Source organism: Ambystoma mexicanum, chromosome 12, assembly GCF_040938575.1.
Source record: "Ambystoma mexicanum isolate Mex_15411 chromosome 12, UKY_AmexF1_1, whole genome shotgun sequence".
In the NCBI taxonomy this organism is placed as follows: Eukaryota; Metazoa; Chordata; class Amphibia; order Caudata; family Ambystomatidae; genus Ambystoma; species Ambystoma mexicanum.
In genome coordinates, this window is record NC_090936.1 from 171916957 (window position 1) to 171935534 (window position 18578).

The window sequence follows — 18578 nt, forward strand, 5'->3', positions numbered from 1 at the left end:
TCAGCCAAAGAAACTGTCGAGGAGGTTTTGGTTGACTTACCTCTCTCGAGCTTCCCCTTGAGCTACTTCAAGGCTTTCGCCGTCATGGACATACAGTCCTCACACTCCGAACAATGGTGTTCAGATCCCAAGCACCATAAGCAGATCCTGTGTGGATCCGTTATTGAAATTCTTTTTACCGCAGTCTCGACATTTCTTGAAGCCGGATCGCGGCGTCGTCGGTTCTGATGAAAAAGGTCGAGAACGAGTTGGTATTTAGAGTAGAAATAGATAGTTAACCGAACTGAGCAACAACGTTCCGAGGCCCCACGAAGCGCGGAAAAAACGGAACTGAGCAACGGATGCAGCGCGTGGCTATTTATGGGCATGGTGACGTCGGCGCCGATACGGTGGCCGTCGAAGGACATCTACTTGGCGGACGTCGACGCGCAGCGCCCTCTACAGAAAAAATTTCCGAGGCCAGCAAGCTGGAAACGTATTATCAACGATAAGGAATACGTTGGAGGACACAATCCCTTCGAGAGAGAAAAAGTGTAATATATATATATATATATATATACATATATATATATATATATATACATATATATACATATATATACATATATATACATATATATACATATATATATATATATATATATATATATATATATATATATATATATATATATATATATATATTTGATAATTGCACCTGCCCGGCCCCGCTTCCATGTATATTGCGGCTGGAGAATATCAATACTTGAGCCATTAACCATAATTCGGTTGTTATTCCTAATAAAAACTGAGCCATCTAATGTCATTATGTGCAGTAATCTTGTCAAAACAGTGGAGATTAAATTCACCAGCTCAAACAATATGGGGTAGACACTTGTAGTGATAATGGTTTGTCAGATTAGTTCTAAATCTCTAAAAAAAGGCAGCAGTGGACATCGCTAGAGGGTTCCAATAAATGTTAATGATGGAATATCTAATCACATTTATCTTAATTGAGGTATGTTGCATGTATGAGTTAGGGGTCACCTGTGATTCTAAAACAATCCCTTCACGTTTCTTTAAGGCATGAGGAGGCCAGACATTGGTCAAACTTTTAGAGAGCGAATTGCTGGATTAGCAATTATTTGCCAATTGTCCCATGATGGAATATCGGAATATCTGTAAGCCATGTTTCCTGCATCAGAATGATATCATGACCTTCAAGCTCTGTCGATGAGTCTTTCAATAAAGGTTTATAGCCTCTTGTATTCCAGCTAATTAGTGATATAGGTGTAGGAGATAGTTATGCTTTAGAGCAAGGGCATGTACAGGAAGATTGCGATGGACCTTGATACTTCATAGAAGTGACGGATGGAGTGCTTCTTACTTCTTTTTCCTGACTTTTGATAGAGTTAGGAACTATCTGCAGGTTGGATCTTATATCATCTATCAGTATTTCAAAACCTAGGTCATGGAGGTCCTTTTTGGGCTAACCATAAGCTATTTAAAATAGCTCTAGATCGTAGCCAGATCCTTGCAACAGAAAGGGTAGAGTCCTGTATAAATTCAATTTGCTCAATATCAGTTGTATTAATGTCTTCTAATGCTGGAATTTCCGCGAATATAGCTAGAATAGAACTTCAAATAAGATCATAGCCGGTCAAGTGGCACAGCGAGTAGAGCGCTCGCTTTGACATCCGTGCAGAGCCTTCTAACGCAGGTTCCAATCCCGGCAGCGCCAAACTCAGCCTTTCATCCTTCCGAGGTCAAATGAGCACCGCACACCGTGGGTAATAATAAGCAGCGCTCAGATACCTGAGGGTTTGTAGCGCTATATAAATGCTAAATTATTATTATCATCACATTGAGCAAACTGAGAGGCTCTGCATCTCGTAATTAAATAATCTAAGTGATGTTGATTTATAGTGGTCTTTGCCACGAGACAGTCGAAATTTGATAATGGACTGATTGGAGATTAGATCTTGTCCTCTCCCATCACCGATTAGTTTGGGGTCTACTCTCATATTGTGAGAAATGATCAGTCAAATTCTTCTGTCTCAAACACTGCGCACCCTTTAAATTGTTGGGCTACGCAGTGTTAGTTTGGGTTAACAGATACTGGCTAGCAATATATTGCTCTATAGCTGTTCGTATCGATTGATCTAAGGGTGGATTTACTGGAATTTGTTGATCAGATTTAGGAATTAAAGGAGATTAGAGAACATCAAAGTGTTTAGTCAAAGATATAGAAGGATGAATATCTACTAGATACACTATTCCTCTGCCTTGTTAATGCTTTGAGGAATAGTCTGTTAGCTGGTTTTTCCTACTGTTTAAATAATTTAATGTGCTTTGTTTTTTTCACCTGTGTCTGTCCCTTCCTTTTCTTTTTAAGTTCGATTGTATTTTGCAAGTTCTTAGTAAATATTGTAAATGTAGGAACTTTTAAAATAGAGGGGGCAGCCACAGGGGCTTTCTTTTTTTCCCAGTTATCTTTAAAGCGTCCTCATTGCATCCTTGTGACAGAGTGTTGGCTCAGTAGAGATGATATTTGCAAAGGAGGACAAAACATTCTTTTTTAACAATAGCTGTCTCCACTTTACTGCTTGAATATTGGGGCTGTCTCATATTAGCACTCACATTATCTTTAAACTTAGGTGATTTCTGTTTAGCTAATTGATCACACAGCCTTACCTGTCACTTTGTCAATTTTGCAATCTGCTCATCATAAAGTCTGAGTTTAGTATCCAAACTCAGAAACAGTTTAAATAACGATGATTGCCAAATTCATTGCATGCAACGTTGTTTCAATAAGAAGAAATAGTAGTAGGGGGCGACTGAGCATGGAGAATATAATTTAGGTTGCCTCCGAGTACGGCCTACATAGGATGAATCTAAAATTGAGACATTCGCTGAATAAATAGCAGAGATCTCAGGTGGCGTGATGAAAAGTAATTTACTTCCTGTTCTGCATTAAAGGAAGAGTTAGGTGCTATTTCTATGATGATATCTTCTTACTGTGTAACTAAAGGAAGTGATGCAGCTGGTACTCGATCACTTGTGCAAAAAGATGTGATCGATGTAACAGGTAAGTTATTATTAGTACTGCTAAGTCCCTCTTGTAAATGTTTGGGAACACTTGATAAATTAGAAGGCACTTGAAGGATGTTCTGCAAACAAATTACATCTGCTGTGCAACTGATGGATGGATCAATGTATGATCTGAGATCACTGCTGGATTGGCAGGGGTTCCCGTACAAATTTGGGTAAAACTACTTGCTTGCCCATTTCAGGTCGTGGAAGTTTTTCTTTAATTAGCATTTTATGTATATTTCCAAAATGAAATACCTGCTTATTAGATGGATCTATTTTAAACTGAGATGGTATAAACGCACGTTGCTGAGGTGTGCAGTCCACTGTTTACGTTTGGGACAAGTTGATGCAGGACTAGTATACTCTGGCATTTCTGTTTTCAATGAATAGCCACTTTGCAGCATTATTTCTATTAATAAGCGAATCGAGTGCAATATATAAAATCTGTCTTAAAATTATGCTTAAATGTAATTAAAGAATACCAACACAATACAGTGTGCTTGAACAATTAAAACACCAAAAGATAAAAATATGCACAGTGGTATATATATTTGCAAACATTATCACCTTAACAGACCATTAAGGATACCGAAAAAAAAATGTATTGTGGAAACGTCACTTAAAGTGCAGCATTTCTGCAAAAATGTATAATCAGTTGAAGGGGAGAACAGTTCTTATATGTAGATTAAAGGCTGAAGGCAAAGTCTTTAGAGGCTGTTCAAAGTGTGCAAACGAAAGTTAACATTCAGCAAAGTGTAAAAGCAGGGGAAAGCACGCCCGATTGCTTGAGGAGCATCCAGAGCCCGTCTCTCCTCGTTTCCACTGCAATTCTTTATATGAACTTGCCTACACACTTGCAAGGGGAGCTTGCAAAGGAGGACGTAAATAACAAACAGTGTGAAGTTAAAGATGTTGCCAGCTCACCGTTCTGCACGATTGTGCCTTGGGCAGCGTCAGTATAATGAATAGTACAGACAGCTTATGGCAGCCCTTCAACCTGCCAAACAGCAAAACAGCTTCTCCTTGCCCTTTTTCTTCCTTGGGCGTTACGTGTATTTAAACCGTATGAGAAATCTAAAGGATTTCTTTGTGACACTGCACTCAAGGTGCTGTGTGTCACCATACAAAAAGTAGATGCCTATGGAGTTTGTCAGACTCCAAAAACAAAGGAAACATAATCCAAATCAGATAAAAATGCATAAGAGTGAAAAAAAGGTCACTCAATCCATGGTAAAAATTAAAAGTCCAGCAAAAGAGCTGGGGGTCTCAAAGGTCGATGGGAATTAGCACAGAATTGAGAAAACAGTTGTGACAGCCTGCCGCCTACCACACACTTGTTGAGGGATTCAGAGATTTTGCTGATCGAAACCGCAGCGTAGGGCAAATCCGATGGTGTTGAGAGAGGAGTTCTATACTTCATTTCCCGCAAGGCCATGACCGCCATGGACTGGCAAGAGCCGGAGTCATCAACCTTGTGGCCTACCCAAACGGTGCAGGTCTAATGGAAATTACAGAACACCGCTTCACACAATCAGCACATGTTGAGTAGATTAAGAATCAAAAGTTGAAAGTAGCACGTATTCAAAATTTCGATGAGGCGATGTCACTCCAAAGCACACTACCATGCAGAAAAAAACAGACCTAAGCAAACAGTCCCTGTGCGTGCTTCTTGTATCAGCGTCAACATCACGGCCAACGGCAGTATGGAGGCAGCCAAGGGCCATAACTCGATGCGGCATGGCGCTAGACTATGAAAAAAAATTCTGAAGCAAGCTGATTTATAGTATCAAAGATGACGAATACATGGGTGTTCAGACTGATTTTCTATTCTCTAGCCTGGTGGACAGATGTATAGAAGGCCAACCTATATTGTGACAGGGACAACTCTGAGAAGCAGGCGGTCTAGGGTAAGTTCTTCAGAGGGGCGAGAGTGTAAAGGGTCCACAATGAGGTCACACAATGGGAGTCACAAATTACACTTAGACAGGATGTATAAAAATGCAGTTATTTAATTATGGCCAAAACACACTATAAGAAAGATGAACACAAGCAAGTAGACTTCACAACCAATACCATCAAACTAAAATACATATATACAGTCACAGATTCAAGTGCATAATACCAATCAAATTACTCATGCAAGGGAATGAATACGCGAGTATCATACACATAAAGGTCCACAGAGATGGTCTCTAATATTGTCCAAGCCTTAATTGCTTGGGACCTTGTGCCCTATTGTTCAGGATATAAAGACAGAACTCAGGAGGCAGGAGAAAAATGTAGGTAAGGTCTCTGGGGTCCAGTGATGGATTCTTAGAGCCAGGGTTCAATATAGACAAGTGGCCAAAATTACCCCAACCGTCAGAAGTTTTGCCAAGGCAAGTAATGGCAAAGCCAATAGTGTTAGAATAAAGGTTATTATAAGTCCATTGACTTATAATGGGAGTGCAGGGGTATGTTCAAAGCACAGTAATTTACCCCCCTCACTCCGAATCTTCCCAGGACTTTCCAGAACAAAGGAAGGGTGTCCTGGCTTGATTTTCCCGCCGAATTCCACAGTCCTCGATTTTCACGGGTTGCAGGTTCGAGCGATTTCCCGGTTAGGATCTTTTGCTGGTGCAAGGACTCTTGATGAAGTAATGCAGAAACGGACAATGCAGCGCCCTTCTCGGGACTGGAGGCGGGTCAGAAAAGCAGGTTTCGGACCGTGCAAGCCATGCACAGCAATGCAGCAGGATTCAGTAGCCTCGGTCGGACTTTCCTGTCTTTCTCGGGTCCCCTTGGTGCTAGGACGCCGAAACTTTGCAGAGGGTGTGGCTGCAGTGGCAGCTGAAGAGTGGCAACTTTCAGGCGGAAACTCGGAACGGCAACGAAGATAACCCAGTAGCCCAAAAACGAAGCTGGTCAGCCACAGGACGATTCCCGGGCACTTCAGTTTTTGTGCTGGGCACAGAGTAGGCTGCAGGAATGGATGGTCACTCCACTCCTGGGGTCGTAGCACCTTCGCAGGCCTACTGAAGATCACGAGACAGACAAGGTCCACCAGGACTGCAGCAGAAGTTGGTTGCTAGGCCTCCTTCAGACAGGTTTCAGGTTTCTTTGCGGGACTTCTCAGCTGGACGGATTTTTGGCTCCTTCAGTTTCTTCCAGGATCTGAGAAATGCATGCAGTGTCCCTGTTCTTATCCTAAAAGCCAGGAGTCGAAATTCCCACTAGCCAATGGCAGAACTAGCCCACACACAATCCCACAGTGGTCCAATCAGGACCGCTGGTGGGAACACTCAATGCATACCACTCAGACACACAGAAACCAGGATGTGTATTAGGGTCAGACTGACCCAGCCCACATCCTGCCTGCAAACACACAAAGCCCTCCAGTAGCCAGCCAAAAGCTTCTGCTTTCCCGGGCACTGGAAGTCCTTATAAGGATCGCTCTGGCCTCTGAGACCAGGAAGAAGGCTAAACAACAAGATGCAATAAGAATGGGCAAAAAACCTCGTGGTACGGCCATGTTTGACCAGTAGCCACAGTAAGTTGCCAAACGCGGTTAAGCTAAAATGAAATTCCCCAAAGTGGGGAAAGTCACTGCTGCCACCAGCCCATCTTTTAAGCACCTCTAGAGTTCCCAAAAAATCCTTTGAGTGTTAGTCTAGTGCAAAACAAAAATGAACCCCATTGCACTGCAGTGTAAGCTGCTGTGTGCAATGATAAAAAGTTAACACGTGATACAAAAGTAACTACAAGTAGCAACATAGTCACAAGACTAAGGGGAAAACTGTTTCCCAGTACTGATAGCCTTAAGGACATATCAGTTTCCCCATAACATGTGAGCAAAGGCCAGTACAGTGACGCTTAAGGCTTCACTGCACTGCAAAAAGTACAGGCCAGATTCAAAAATAAAAGCAAAAAGTTTAGGGGTTCCATAAAGATGGCAGGAAAGGTGCAGTACAGAGAATCTTTACTAACAGTGGGAGGACACAATCCATTCAAAATATCCCTTTCTACCCGTTAAGGAGCTCTTTTTGCTGGACTTTAGGACTTTCAATTTCTAACCTGGAGAGACCAGGACTTTTTCCCACCCTCTCATGGATTTTTCTTTGATTTGGACTCTTTCTTTTGACTTTGGAGTCTGACAAACTTCATAGGCATCATCTTTACATTGTGACACAGCACCTTCAGTGCAGTGGTACAGGGAAGTCTCTTAATGGCCCCAGTCTTCTTGTTGGAAAGGTCCTTCTTGAGATTTACTCTGCACGCCAAAGCAGGTTTGGTCCCTTTTTTCGTTTTGTCTTTGGCAGGATTCACTGGTGAAGCCCGCCTCGGGCTCCAGTGTGTTTAGCAGGGCAGGAAACGAGGGAGGTGCCCGAAACTCCCTGTGCTTAATCTCCTTGGTTACGAGAATGCACCCAAAGAGGATTAGCTGGAGGGCTGTCCTCGGAGGACAGCCACCCTGCCGTGCGAGTGACCACTAAACTGGAATGAATGAGAGAAACCTGCATAAAAGACTGGGCTTTTTTCTTATAACGCAGAGTCAACCATTGGACGAAGGAATCCAAAGAACTACTTGGAAAAGATCTGCTGCAACTCCTGGACCAGTGGTTTGCCGGGTGAAGCCCTGCTGCAGTGCTGAAGCTCTGAATTCGCTTTGACTGGAGAAGACCAGCAAAGGTAGACTTCTTGTTGGGGAGAATTCTCTGTTAAGGCTAATTTCCCAAACCTAGTGAGTCCCCCAGCAGCTTTGCTGGATTTTTGGGGTTTATTTTTTTTCTCCTGCTAAGAGTGAGACTCTTTCCCCCACTCTTAGACATGATTTGAGATATCCTTTGACTTTGTATGCGTTTTATGGGCTATGGGGTCTTTAACTCCATATGGCTTCATGTGTTTTTGGTATGTGTGTTACACAGCACCCTCAGTGCCGCAACACAGGGGTGTCATAGTGACCCCCAAACATAGACTCTGTACCCTGGGACTGACTACTGTCTCCCAGGTCATGTAAAGTCCCCTTTGGCTTTACTAGTCCTAGATTGTGAACAGAACCAGTACAAACCATCATATTGTGGGCGTACTGGGAGGGGAAATTCGATTGCCCCTGGGTCTGTTAGAGAGGGCACTGTCCAGTCCCCCCTGAGCGAGTTTTGGCTGGTGGCCGTGGATACTACTTTTTATATTCAACCGCAAATATATTCCTATGGGATTTTCCCATTGTTCGAGGCGAATACTTTTTAACATAGCCTCAAACATACTGCCGGTTTATTTAATATTAATTCACCGGTCGGTATTTTTTGCCAGAACTCTGTTCCAAAATGGCGTTTGTGTTAGCTTCTGTGACTCCAACCCAAGTCGAGCCCTTTGTTCCACTTTTTGGCGGGCTTCTCCACAGAAGCCTCCAAAAGTGGTGCCACTCAGTCTGGGTAACACAGGGGGTGAAGGAGGGGGTTTAGGCACCCTGGACTGAGTTGCCTCAGCAACTCAAGTAGCACTCTGGTGTGATTGGCCCAGTGGTGAGCCGCCCGGCTCACCACTTAGCATGTTTGAGTGACAGGTAGGACTGATGAAGGGGGGTTTTCTGCATAAAAGCAGGGCTTTGGGGACTGGGACTTCAGACGTCGCCACAGAACCAAAGAATTCGAAGAGGGAGAAGCTGAGCCGACCTGCAACGACGACACCACCGGTGGAGCCCTGCTGAACCGACTCACCACTTCTTCCAACGACAGAGGAGATCTTCATCCCGAAGAGTCTTCTTCCTTTGACTGGTGGGGATAACCAGTTTGCCTGCCTTTTCGCCTTCCCGGATCATCTCGTGGCCGTCTTGCCTGTGACAAGCACCCCGGCAACCAGGAGAACTCCGCGGCTGGTTTCTTCCCTGGCAGTGCAACGACCTTCAGATTTCCTCCACGCCGAGACCATCTCTTCCTCTGGACGACGCCGCGACTTGCACCCGCTGCCAGGAACAACTGCCCCCGCTGAAGGATTCTCTCCACTTTCAAGGTACTGTGTCCGCCTGCCCTCCCTCGCAACAGTCTGTGTGGGGTGTCTCTTAAATCCTCAATTTACCACTTGGGTTAGCCGTAGGCTGGCTAACTGAACTTTTCTGAACTGATTCCTTTTTAAACTCTCTGCAAGACTCTCCAAGCCTTTTAAACTGTGTGATCTTGGGCGCATTGGTGGAATACTCTCTCCAAGAGGGAGCCTGGCCTCTGAACTTTTTGCTCACAAGTAGACTTTGATTTTCCTGCCTTGCCAAGTGCTTCTAAAGCATTGTGTTGTGTGCTGTTTCTAATTTCTGCCTTTTACCTCCCCTTTTCTTAACTTATTGGAGTGCCATTTTTAGTTAAGCGCTCACCTCTGTCTGGAAATAGGTGGTGTTAACTAAGACTTGCCTAATAAGGAATAAGGGATGTATATATATTAATAGTGACTGTTTTTGAACTTGCTTACAATAATAGTGCTAGAGTGTTTCTAAGTGTGTCTTTAAATAAATAACATACTTGATACCAAAGGCTCTGGTCAGTGTTTGCTTGTGCTACTGTACTTTGGTACCTATCTTGTATACTCTATATACTGTCTAACTTTTCTTAAGAGAAGTCTGGCTGCTCAGCCACAGCTACCAGGTAGATCTGGGTGGTACAGACTGCTACCAATTGGGTTTACTGCCAACACCTGTAGTCTCTAAGGGAACTGCACAGGTTTCTGCCTAACACTTCTCCCCTTGGGTTGGTGGGACCAATCAACACCAAGACAAGCTAATCTGGAAATCCTCTTGGAGCTGGCTGTACTTGCAGGAACAGATTGCCAGGGAGAGGAACACCGGAATTGAGTGTCATCTTTAAGTCGGACCCGAGCTCCAGGAAGATCCTCCGGACACCCAGGAAGCAGGACTGACCAAGCCTGAGCCACCTCAACAGAGTGCTGGACCCCAAATGCAAGGAAAGTCCATAATGGTAGCCGAAAACCACTGTGGTGCTATTTGCGAGTGTCACAAAGAGCTGAAACCGCAAAGTGCCACTGATTTCAAGTTTGCCGGTTGCTGCCCCCAACCTTCCATTCATAGTGCAGGAGGCCCCAGACATCCTCCCTCTTGTCCCCACGACTGAGGCCCAGTAACAGGATCTGCAGACCTACACAGGAACGGAAGCCGGATGGAAGCAGTTTTTCTAACTAAAGGTACTGTACAACTAAGAGGTCTTACCTCTTGTCATGTAGCTGTGCTATCTCAGTTGAAACGTGCCTTGGTTGCATTTGCAGAGTTGCTTGCAGCTTTGCCCCTCACAAGCCTCCCAGCTTGTGGCCCTACAGAGATTTCATTTTTATACAAAAACGTCTAAAACATTGTGCAATCCTTTTTACCTACCTGCAAGAAGTGCTTCAGTTCACCTAGACTTTTGCTCAACTAACATTGGGTGTCCTGGCTCTCTGAAAGACTCATCTTACCTCTTGTGCTTTGCCTTTCCCCGAGGAAAGGGTTAATTTACTTTGCATTTGAGGGTTCAAAAACTACTTACCGGTTTAAGAATATTTGTTACCATTATTTTCTTCCCTTATCTTCTCCTCATTTAACACAACCTCAGTATTGCTCTAAATGTACCTGTTATACATTAATGTCCATAGTGTCCTAGTTATATAAGTCACCTCGGTGTGTAGGACGAATGTGTGCCATCCCAAATGGGTATTTACTGATTTAAAGAAACAGTCATTTTGAAATTCATGTTTGTATTAATTATATATTGCTCCCTTCTAAAGGTGGCTTATTTAACTGACTTAAATTAATAATTGTTTAATCAAGAAACCTTGAGTAAGCGGTTTGGAATACTTGTCACTGTGAATCTCTGTGTAACAACCTTACTGCTCACATTGACCCCTCTTGAGATAAGCCTGGCTGCTCCGTCACTCTACCAACTTGTGTAGTACATGGTTATATCAAAGGTTGAGTTAACTATTGCCAAGCGGTCAAACCTGGTACAGTCTCCCACAGGGCACTGCATACAATCTTGCCTAACCCCTTGAGACTATGTGTTCTGTAAGCAAATGACTAACAAAAATTTTACAGAACAAGTAATAAAGGGCATACTATGTAACCCCTCAGCACACCACATAAGGTGGGGGTGTGCCAATCTCAGAATGGGGATTGTAAAAAGGATTTTAAAAAGTATCCTTTTACCCTTGGGAACATTAGTTCACACACAAAGCCCAAGAGAAAATATAAAGCGAAGCCCAAAGGGCTCCCCAGCAACAATGCACAGAAAGTGCTGCAATAATGAAATGTAGATGCCCAAAACGTTAGGGGAAAATTACCTCCGTGGAAAGAGTAACATAGGGTGAGTGGTGGAAAAGATTTTGCACTCACTTGGGAACATAGAAAAACAATCCACAAGTCCAACAAAAAGTGCAGGGGTCTCACATGTGAGCGAGATTTAATATAAATATGAACATCTAACTTAACAATAAGGATACAAAGTATCCCAACTGGACTTCACTGTAAGTTGATGTGTGCAATTGTAAAAAATACAAGAATTCCAAAAGAGTCAGCCTCTCCATACTGACTGTTTTAGGGACTAGTTACTTTTCCCATGAGATGAGCAAAAGAGGCAAGCGACGAAAAGCAAAAGGCTCAACTGCCCAAAGTCAGGACAGGGTTAAATAATAACCTGGAGGCAACATAGGAATCTATGATGGGAAAGGTACAAAAAGAAAATATTTCCCAATAATGCCAAACATGGTTCACCCCCGATCTGGTAGCCACATATGTTCCTAAGAGCAGCACATCAGATAGTCGATAAACTATGGGAACCAACATATTGTTTTTCATTAATACTACCAAGTATAAAATAAATCTCTTTAAAAGGCTCACTTATGTTTACGATGTTTGGATTCTGCTTCTGTAACATGCGAGGCAACCATGGTTCTGCCAACTCCATCAATTTCAACATCAGAATTTGCAGGAGAATTATTGGTCTTCAACTTATCAGATTTCAGTAAACGCTGCTTCTCACGACTGTATGGGTGAGGGGAAATAGAATGTTGAATACATAAGCTTTAGAAAATGAACACATTTGATATCTGAAAATGCACTGGTGAAGTAAAATGCACAAACTTAAGACCAAGATATTTCTAATTTATTAAGCCTCATTTAATGTGAAGGCGGCTCCATTGGTCACGAGTAAAGCAAATGTAAAGGTTACTCACACTGGGAAAGTAGTCTCCAACATTTATCTTGTTAGCAAAAGGTTGTTCATAATCAAGAACCTCCCCCGTCTACCCTCCGAGACAAACCAGCACCACTCAAGCTGACCAAAACCTTTGATTGCCAAAAAATAAGATCTCCTAGGAGCAAGCCCAAATCGCCTAAAGGGGATATGACACAGCATTCACCACAGAGAAACAGGACAAGTCCGAGAGTCTCAAAACAAGCTGCAGCCTCAAATTCTAATCCGAGACACAAACTACAGGGGTTGTGGGCTTGGCTTCCCAAGGTGCTTTCCCAATCGAACAAATAGCAATCCGCATGTCGGCTGGAAGGGCTCTTGGAACGTTCGACGGACATCTTACTCCTCTCCATATCTGTTCATGGAATACCCGTGGCCACCTACACCTTACAACGACGAGTGATGCGAACTTAGCATCTTTTGACATTATCTGTCTACAAGAGACGTGGTTGGTACAAACACCTGCCATGGACGGATATGACATCATCCTGGCCCCAGCCAACAATGGGCTTTTGGGTCGCCCGACCTCGGGTCTTCTTACGGCATACCGCCAGGGAATAGGCCTAAAACACAAGGCCACCGTTCTAACAAACCTTTCGATCTTGGCAGTCGTATTTGATTGGGTTGACAACATCAACTCCAGACCTTCGCAAATAGCGATTGTCAACACATACTGGAACCCTACAGCCATAAACCCTCAGTCCTACATAACAATGACGGAAAACCCGGTGGATGAAATTCAAGCAACGTACCATGTCCCCACCATCATAATCTGCGGGGACCTAAACATCAAATGCTGTGAGGGACCCGCGAAGTCGAACAAACCTTCAACCTCGATGCCAGCGGGGAAAAGAGGGCACCTCTGGTCGGCCTTAATGTCCTCAAGAAACCTGGAAAAATTGAACGATGTATTCCCAAACATCCATCGTCTACCAACCTGGTAACAAGGCACCCTCAACGCCACTATTGACCACATTTATATTTCAAGACAACTCTTGGGAAAGGTGAACTCATTTGAAGTACGCAAAACAGCCAGTGACCATAACCAGCTGACCATGTCATTGGCCAACCATTTTACACAGACTACGCCGTACACTCGGGCAGTAGAATCAAATCACACGGGAAACAGACTGACTTGACAGCGCAAGCAGTTACTTGCTTGCGTGCCAAGTATGTTCGCGAGGGGAGCACAGAGAAAAAAGAAATCTTGGATTATGTCCCTCTTCTTGGACTATGTCCCTCTACTGGTACAACACAGGGCAAAATCCAAACAGAGGCCTTCCTCGTTCACGCAACCAAGACACTCCCACGATGCTACTCTGGTAGTGAAAAGACGAGAACTCCGCAGCCTGAAGAGACAGCTGGGAAGTCTCCCTCAAAAAAAAAAAACTAAGGCTGGCAATAGTAACCTACAAAAATTGGGTCAAAAACCACCACCATCAACTCTACCAGCAGGATGCGGAACGCATGCTAAAGGCCATTTGCGGAAACAAAGCAAAAGACTTTTGGTTATTGCTAAAATCTTCGTCTCTTTCACCAAACAATTCAACCATCAATGCCATAGCCGAGCAAAAATGGATCGGCCACTTTTCCACAGTCTTTCAAGCACCCGGAAACAAGTATCCCTGCCACAGATGCCCCATCGGGCAATAATCAGCCGTCTCGGACTGTCTAAAATTGAACGATCAAGCCAAAATCAGAGCGCTCATAAAAAAATGGAAGATCTCAAGAGCAGCAGGCCCCGACGGCATCTCCAACATAGACTTCAAAGCAAATCCAGTAGAATGGGCAGCGATGATCGCAGAGATTTTCGCAAAATGTGCGGCGCAGAAATCCCTGCCGCCTTTGTGGACCAAATCCATCATTATCCCGATTTACAAGAAAGGCGACATCACAGATCCAAAAAACTACCGCCCCATTGCACTCTTGGATTGTATTGGTAAAGTTTATGGGAGCCAGCTCCTGAAAAGATTCCAAGCCTGGGCAGAGTTGGCCTGGTGCAACGATAAATTCCAAACTGGCTTTAAAAAGAAGATGGGCACGGCGGCAAATATTCTAACCATCAGCACCCTCAAAAGTAAGGTCTGGGAAGGAAAATCTCGAATTTTTGTTGCTTTCATCGACCTCTCCCAGGCTTTCGATCTAGTGAATCAGAATAGACTATGGCAAAAACTAGAAGCATGGAACTGTCCTCAGGAGTTCCTGCAGTCCATTAAAGCCTTACAATCGAACACTACCTTCAGGATCCAATTGTCTCAAAGGGGGAACCTGTCAGGGGAAATCTCGACAGAACGAGGCGTAAAACATGGTCCCAGCGCTGTTCTTGGCGTACATCGGCGACCTTGAGGCATCAGAAGTCCTGGCCCGCACCTTCCCACCACAAGTCGCAGACATCAAAGTAAGTCATCTTTTGTACGCCGACGATCTAATTCTACTGGATCAGACGCAGATTGGTCTCCAAAGGCAGCTTTCAAATCTCCTCACCTACATGAAGGAAAACAACCTAAGAATAAACTAAGAAAAAACTAAAATCTTGATAATGGCTGCCGGGCACAAAAAAAACAAACAACAAATTCACATGGCGCTTGGAGGAAAATGAGATTGAGAGGGTGTCAAGACCGGTAAGGGGGGTCTGTACTTCCGCTCTCTATATGGTAGAGGGGAGGCACAGAGGACCCCAGCCAAGATTCTCTAATATGGTAACGATGGACGAGCAATCAAGGCCTAGCTTCTCAGGAGGTGATGCAGGCTGGTTCTTAAGTACAGTGTATCCCCAAGCCCCCACAAAGGAATGTCCACACACTGTATTACTGAAAACACAGTCTTTATATAATTAATATTCAAGGGTTATGTACACTTATCACAATAACGCACTTTGTGCTCAGGAAAATCAGCAATGGTAAATATCTACAATTCTAAAGTGGTACCACTAATATTAGACCTCATTAAAGTGCATTCACAATACTGTTAAAATGGCACACAGATCAATAAGAAGGAAACCAGCAATAGAGAGAGGAGAGATAACAGAGGGTTGAAACAATAGGCAGAATACTGGCCCCTACCACTGGACACAGTTCTGTGTGGAGATCCCCCCACCTGGGCAACCTGTAAAATAAAGAGATATAACACCAGCCCAGTCCATATATTGTTCAATAGTCTATTTCTCTCCTATAATGTTTTTACCCCCCCAATGTACCTGGTGGAGTCGAGTTCTTCGAAGAGGCGTCGACAGATCCTTCTTGAATGACCCCCTTTAAAGCAGGAGTCACGGATCGTCGAGAGGCGTCGAGGAACTCGGTGTTCGGTGTCGGGGAATCGACGGCCCTTCTTGAATGCCTTCCCTTTCAAGCGGGAGACACGGGGCGTCGAACGTCCGACAACAAACAAGGTAGAACGGCGTCGATGAGGCGGCAGGCTTCGATCCGAGCGGTGCTCGTCGGCGTCGAGACGTCGGCGTCCTGCGAGGAAGAGGCGTGCGGGGCACCTCGGCGACACTAGTTCTGGACCGCAAAGATTGTGGGTGACGGTGGCCCAGCAAGGGCGTCGAGTCGCTCGAGTCTTTGGGGTCGTGAGGTGGCGGGAAACCCACCGGCGGATTCTCCTCGGCGCGTTGGTCGTCCTCGACTTTCTCCGGCGGGACAAAGCGGCCGACGATGCGGACGAGGGAGTCCTTCAAGGCAAATGTTCTTAGGCAAGGAGCGGACGGCTCCGGTCGTCGGCGGCACGGCGTCAAGTGGTTCCCACGGCGGGGCAACACAACTTCGACGGGCCTCCAGCGGTTACACAGACCTGCGAACCCTGGTCGACGGCAATGGACTTCGACAGCGGCGATGTCCGGGTGCTTCACTTCGATCTCCTCGGCGGTCCCGTCTCGGGTCGGCAGCCTTTCGAGGGTCTGACTTCCAGGGCGCTTCGGCGAAGATTCAGCGGTGCTCGATGGTCCCTCGGAGCACGGGAAGAGGGCGCCTAGCCAGGTCCTCTCTCGGGTCAGTCCTCGACGATTTCGACAACCTTCAGTTCCGTCGAAGCAAATGCCACAGCAAGTCTTCTTCTTCCAGCTGGACGTCGAGGATCAGCAAATCCAGTTACTCTTGAGTGGAGACTCAGCTTCTGAATGCTTCTGAACAATTTCCAGTGGTGAGAGGTCCCCAGATATACTATTCTGTCTCTCATCCACACTGCTGGCACACACACAGCAGCCAATCACACAGAAGGGCATTCATGCAGTCAGTCAGCCAATCAGGCACACAGTGCATTCAGGCCACACTCCTCCCTTTCAGACACTCACAACAAGGAATGTGGATTGGGACAAGTACCCAGCCATTCAACACTACACACTGCATTCAGGCCAGTTTCGGGCAGGGCTGTCTCAGTCTTTGTCTCTCATGCCAGAAACCAGACAACCACAACAAGGAGTGTATATTGGTCACACACTCCATTCACCCAGGTCCCACCCACAGGAGGTACCCATAACATACAGTCACTGGGAAGGCTCCAGTCAGTCTAGCTGGGCCTTCACAACAACACCATATATGGAACTTCCACCCAACAGCCAGCCAGGGGGAAGGGACAGAGCCAGGGCTTCCCAGGACTTTGGGAAAAACAAGACAACAGGCAATAGAAAGCAAGAGGCCACAGGGGCCATCTTGTTTCTATCAGGAATCAACTGATCCCAATGGCAGGGCCTGGGTATCCCGAAATGGAGGACACCCAGAGCACCTGTCAAGTTTAGCATGGAGCTGCCACCAGCCCATACCCTGCTCTGTGGGCCACCCACAGGTGCCCAAAAACATACACTAGGGGCACAGGGTTGTACCCCTACCCATGGGTGCCATAAGGGTATCCCATGGGTCTGTTCAACCAAACCAAAAGAGAGCTGCACTGCTAGGAGTACCTCATGGACTCCTGGGCAGAAAACATGACAGAACACACGGTAAAAACAGAAAAAGGACAAGGATTCAGAGGCCCTGTCCCTCAGATGCATTTCCGGCATCACAGTCGCCCCCCCCAGACTGAGGTGGAGGGTGCCTAATCTCCCACGGGATAGACACCCTCATCCAGACGGTCAACATATCTTCTGGAAAGGCCATCTGCATTATCGTGACTCTTCCCTGGTCTGTGCTCTATGGTGAAGTCTAGCCCTTGTAGGCTAATCGACCACCTGAGCAATTTCGGATTCTCACCCTTCATCTGCATAAGCCACTTCAGGGGCTTATGATCTGTTTGGACCTTGAAGGTGGACCCCGTAAGGTAGGGCCTAAAACGCCTAAGGCTCCAAACTATACTAAAACATTCCTTTTCAACAGTAGCCCACCTAAGTTCTCTACCCTTGAGTTGTCTACTGATGAATATGATAGGATGTTCTCTCCCTTTGTCATCTAACTGGGACAAGACAGCTCCAATTCCGGTGTCGCAGGCATCCGTCTGGACGATAAAGGGTCGGCTGTAGTCAGGCGCACTCAACACAGGTGCCCTACACAGACTTTCTTTCAAGCCATCAAAGGCCCTCTGACAGTCTTCAGTCCAATTAACCTTCCTAGGCTGTTTGGGTGAAGTTAGAGCTGTCAGGGGTGCAGCTATGGTTCCATAGTCTGCCATGAAATTGCGATAGTACCCAGTGAGGCCCAAAAAGGCTCTCACCTGGGTTTGAGTAGTGGGCGTCTCCCAGTTCTGTACGTCCTGTACTTTACTGGAGAGAGGTTGGATTTGACCCCCTCCTACCTCATGACCAAGATAGGTAACTTTCCCCTGAGCTATCTGGCACTTGGTGGCCTTGATAGTGAGGTTAGCCCTTTTCAAGGCCTGCAACACCTTATCCAGATGTGTCAAATGCTCTTCCCAGGTGGAACTGTAGACGGCAATGTCGTCTAAGTAAGCCACACAAAAGGCTTCCAGCCCACTGAGCGCATGGTTGACCAATCTCTGGAAGGTGGCAGGGGCATTCTTCAACCCAAAGGGCATGACCCTAAACTGGTAGAGTCCCTCAGGTGTGGAGAATGCCGTCTTTTCCTTGGCATGGTCCGTCAGAGCTATTTGCCAATAGCCTGAGGTAAGGTCAAAGGTGCTCACAAATTTGGCAGCACCTATAGTGTCCACGAGCTCATCAGCCCTGGGCAATGGGTGCGCGTCAGTTTTGGTGACGGCATTGACTCCTCGGTAGTCCACACAGAACCTCCAATCCTTGGTACCCGCCGGGGAACTTGCCTTGGGGACAAGGACCACTGGACTGGACCTGGGACTGGTGGAGGGTTCAATAACACCCAGATCCAACATCTTGGCGACCTCAGCCTGGATGTGGTTTTT

At 45.6% G+C, this 18578-nt stretch overlaps 1 protein-coding gene across 1 annotated transcript in view; it reads right to left on the reverse strand.

The window, feature by feature from the left end:
- Positions 1 to 18578, reverse strand: part of ZFC3H1 (zinc finger C3H1-type containing) — a 1590362-nt gene that overhangs the window by 1069843 nt on the left and 501941 nt on the right. The window contains exon 12 of the mRNA XM_069628251.1: positions 11921 to 12064. Within this exon, the coding sequence (XP_069484352.1) occupies positions 11921 to 12064 (144 nt within the window). The remainder of the gene's footprint in view (positions 1 to 11920; positions 12065 to 18578) is intronic.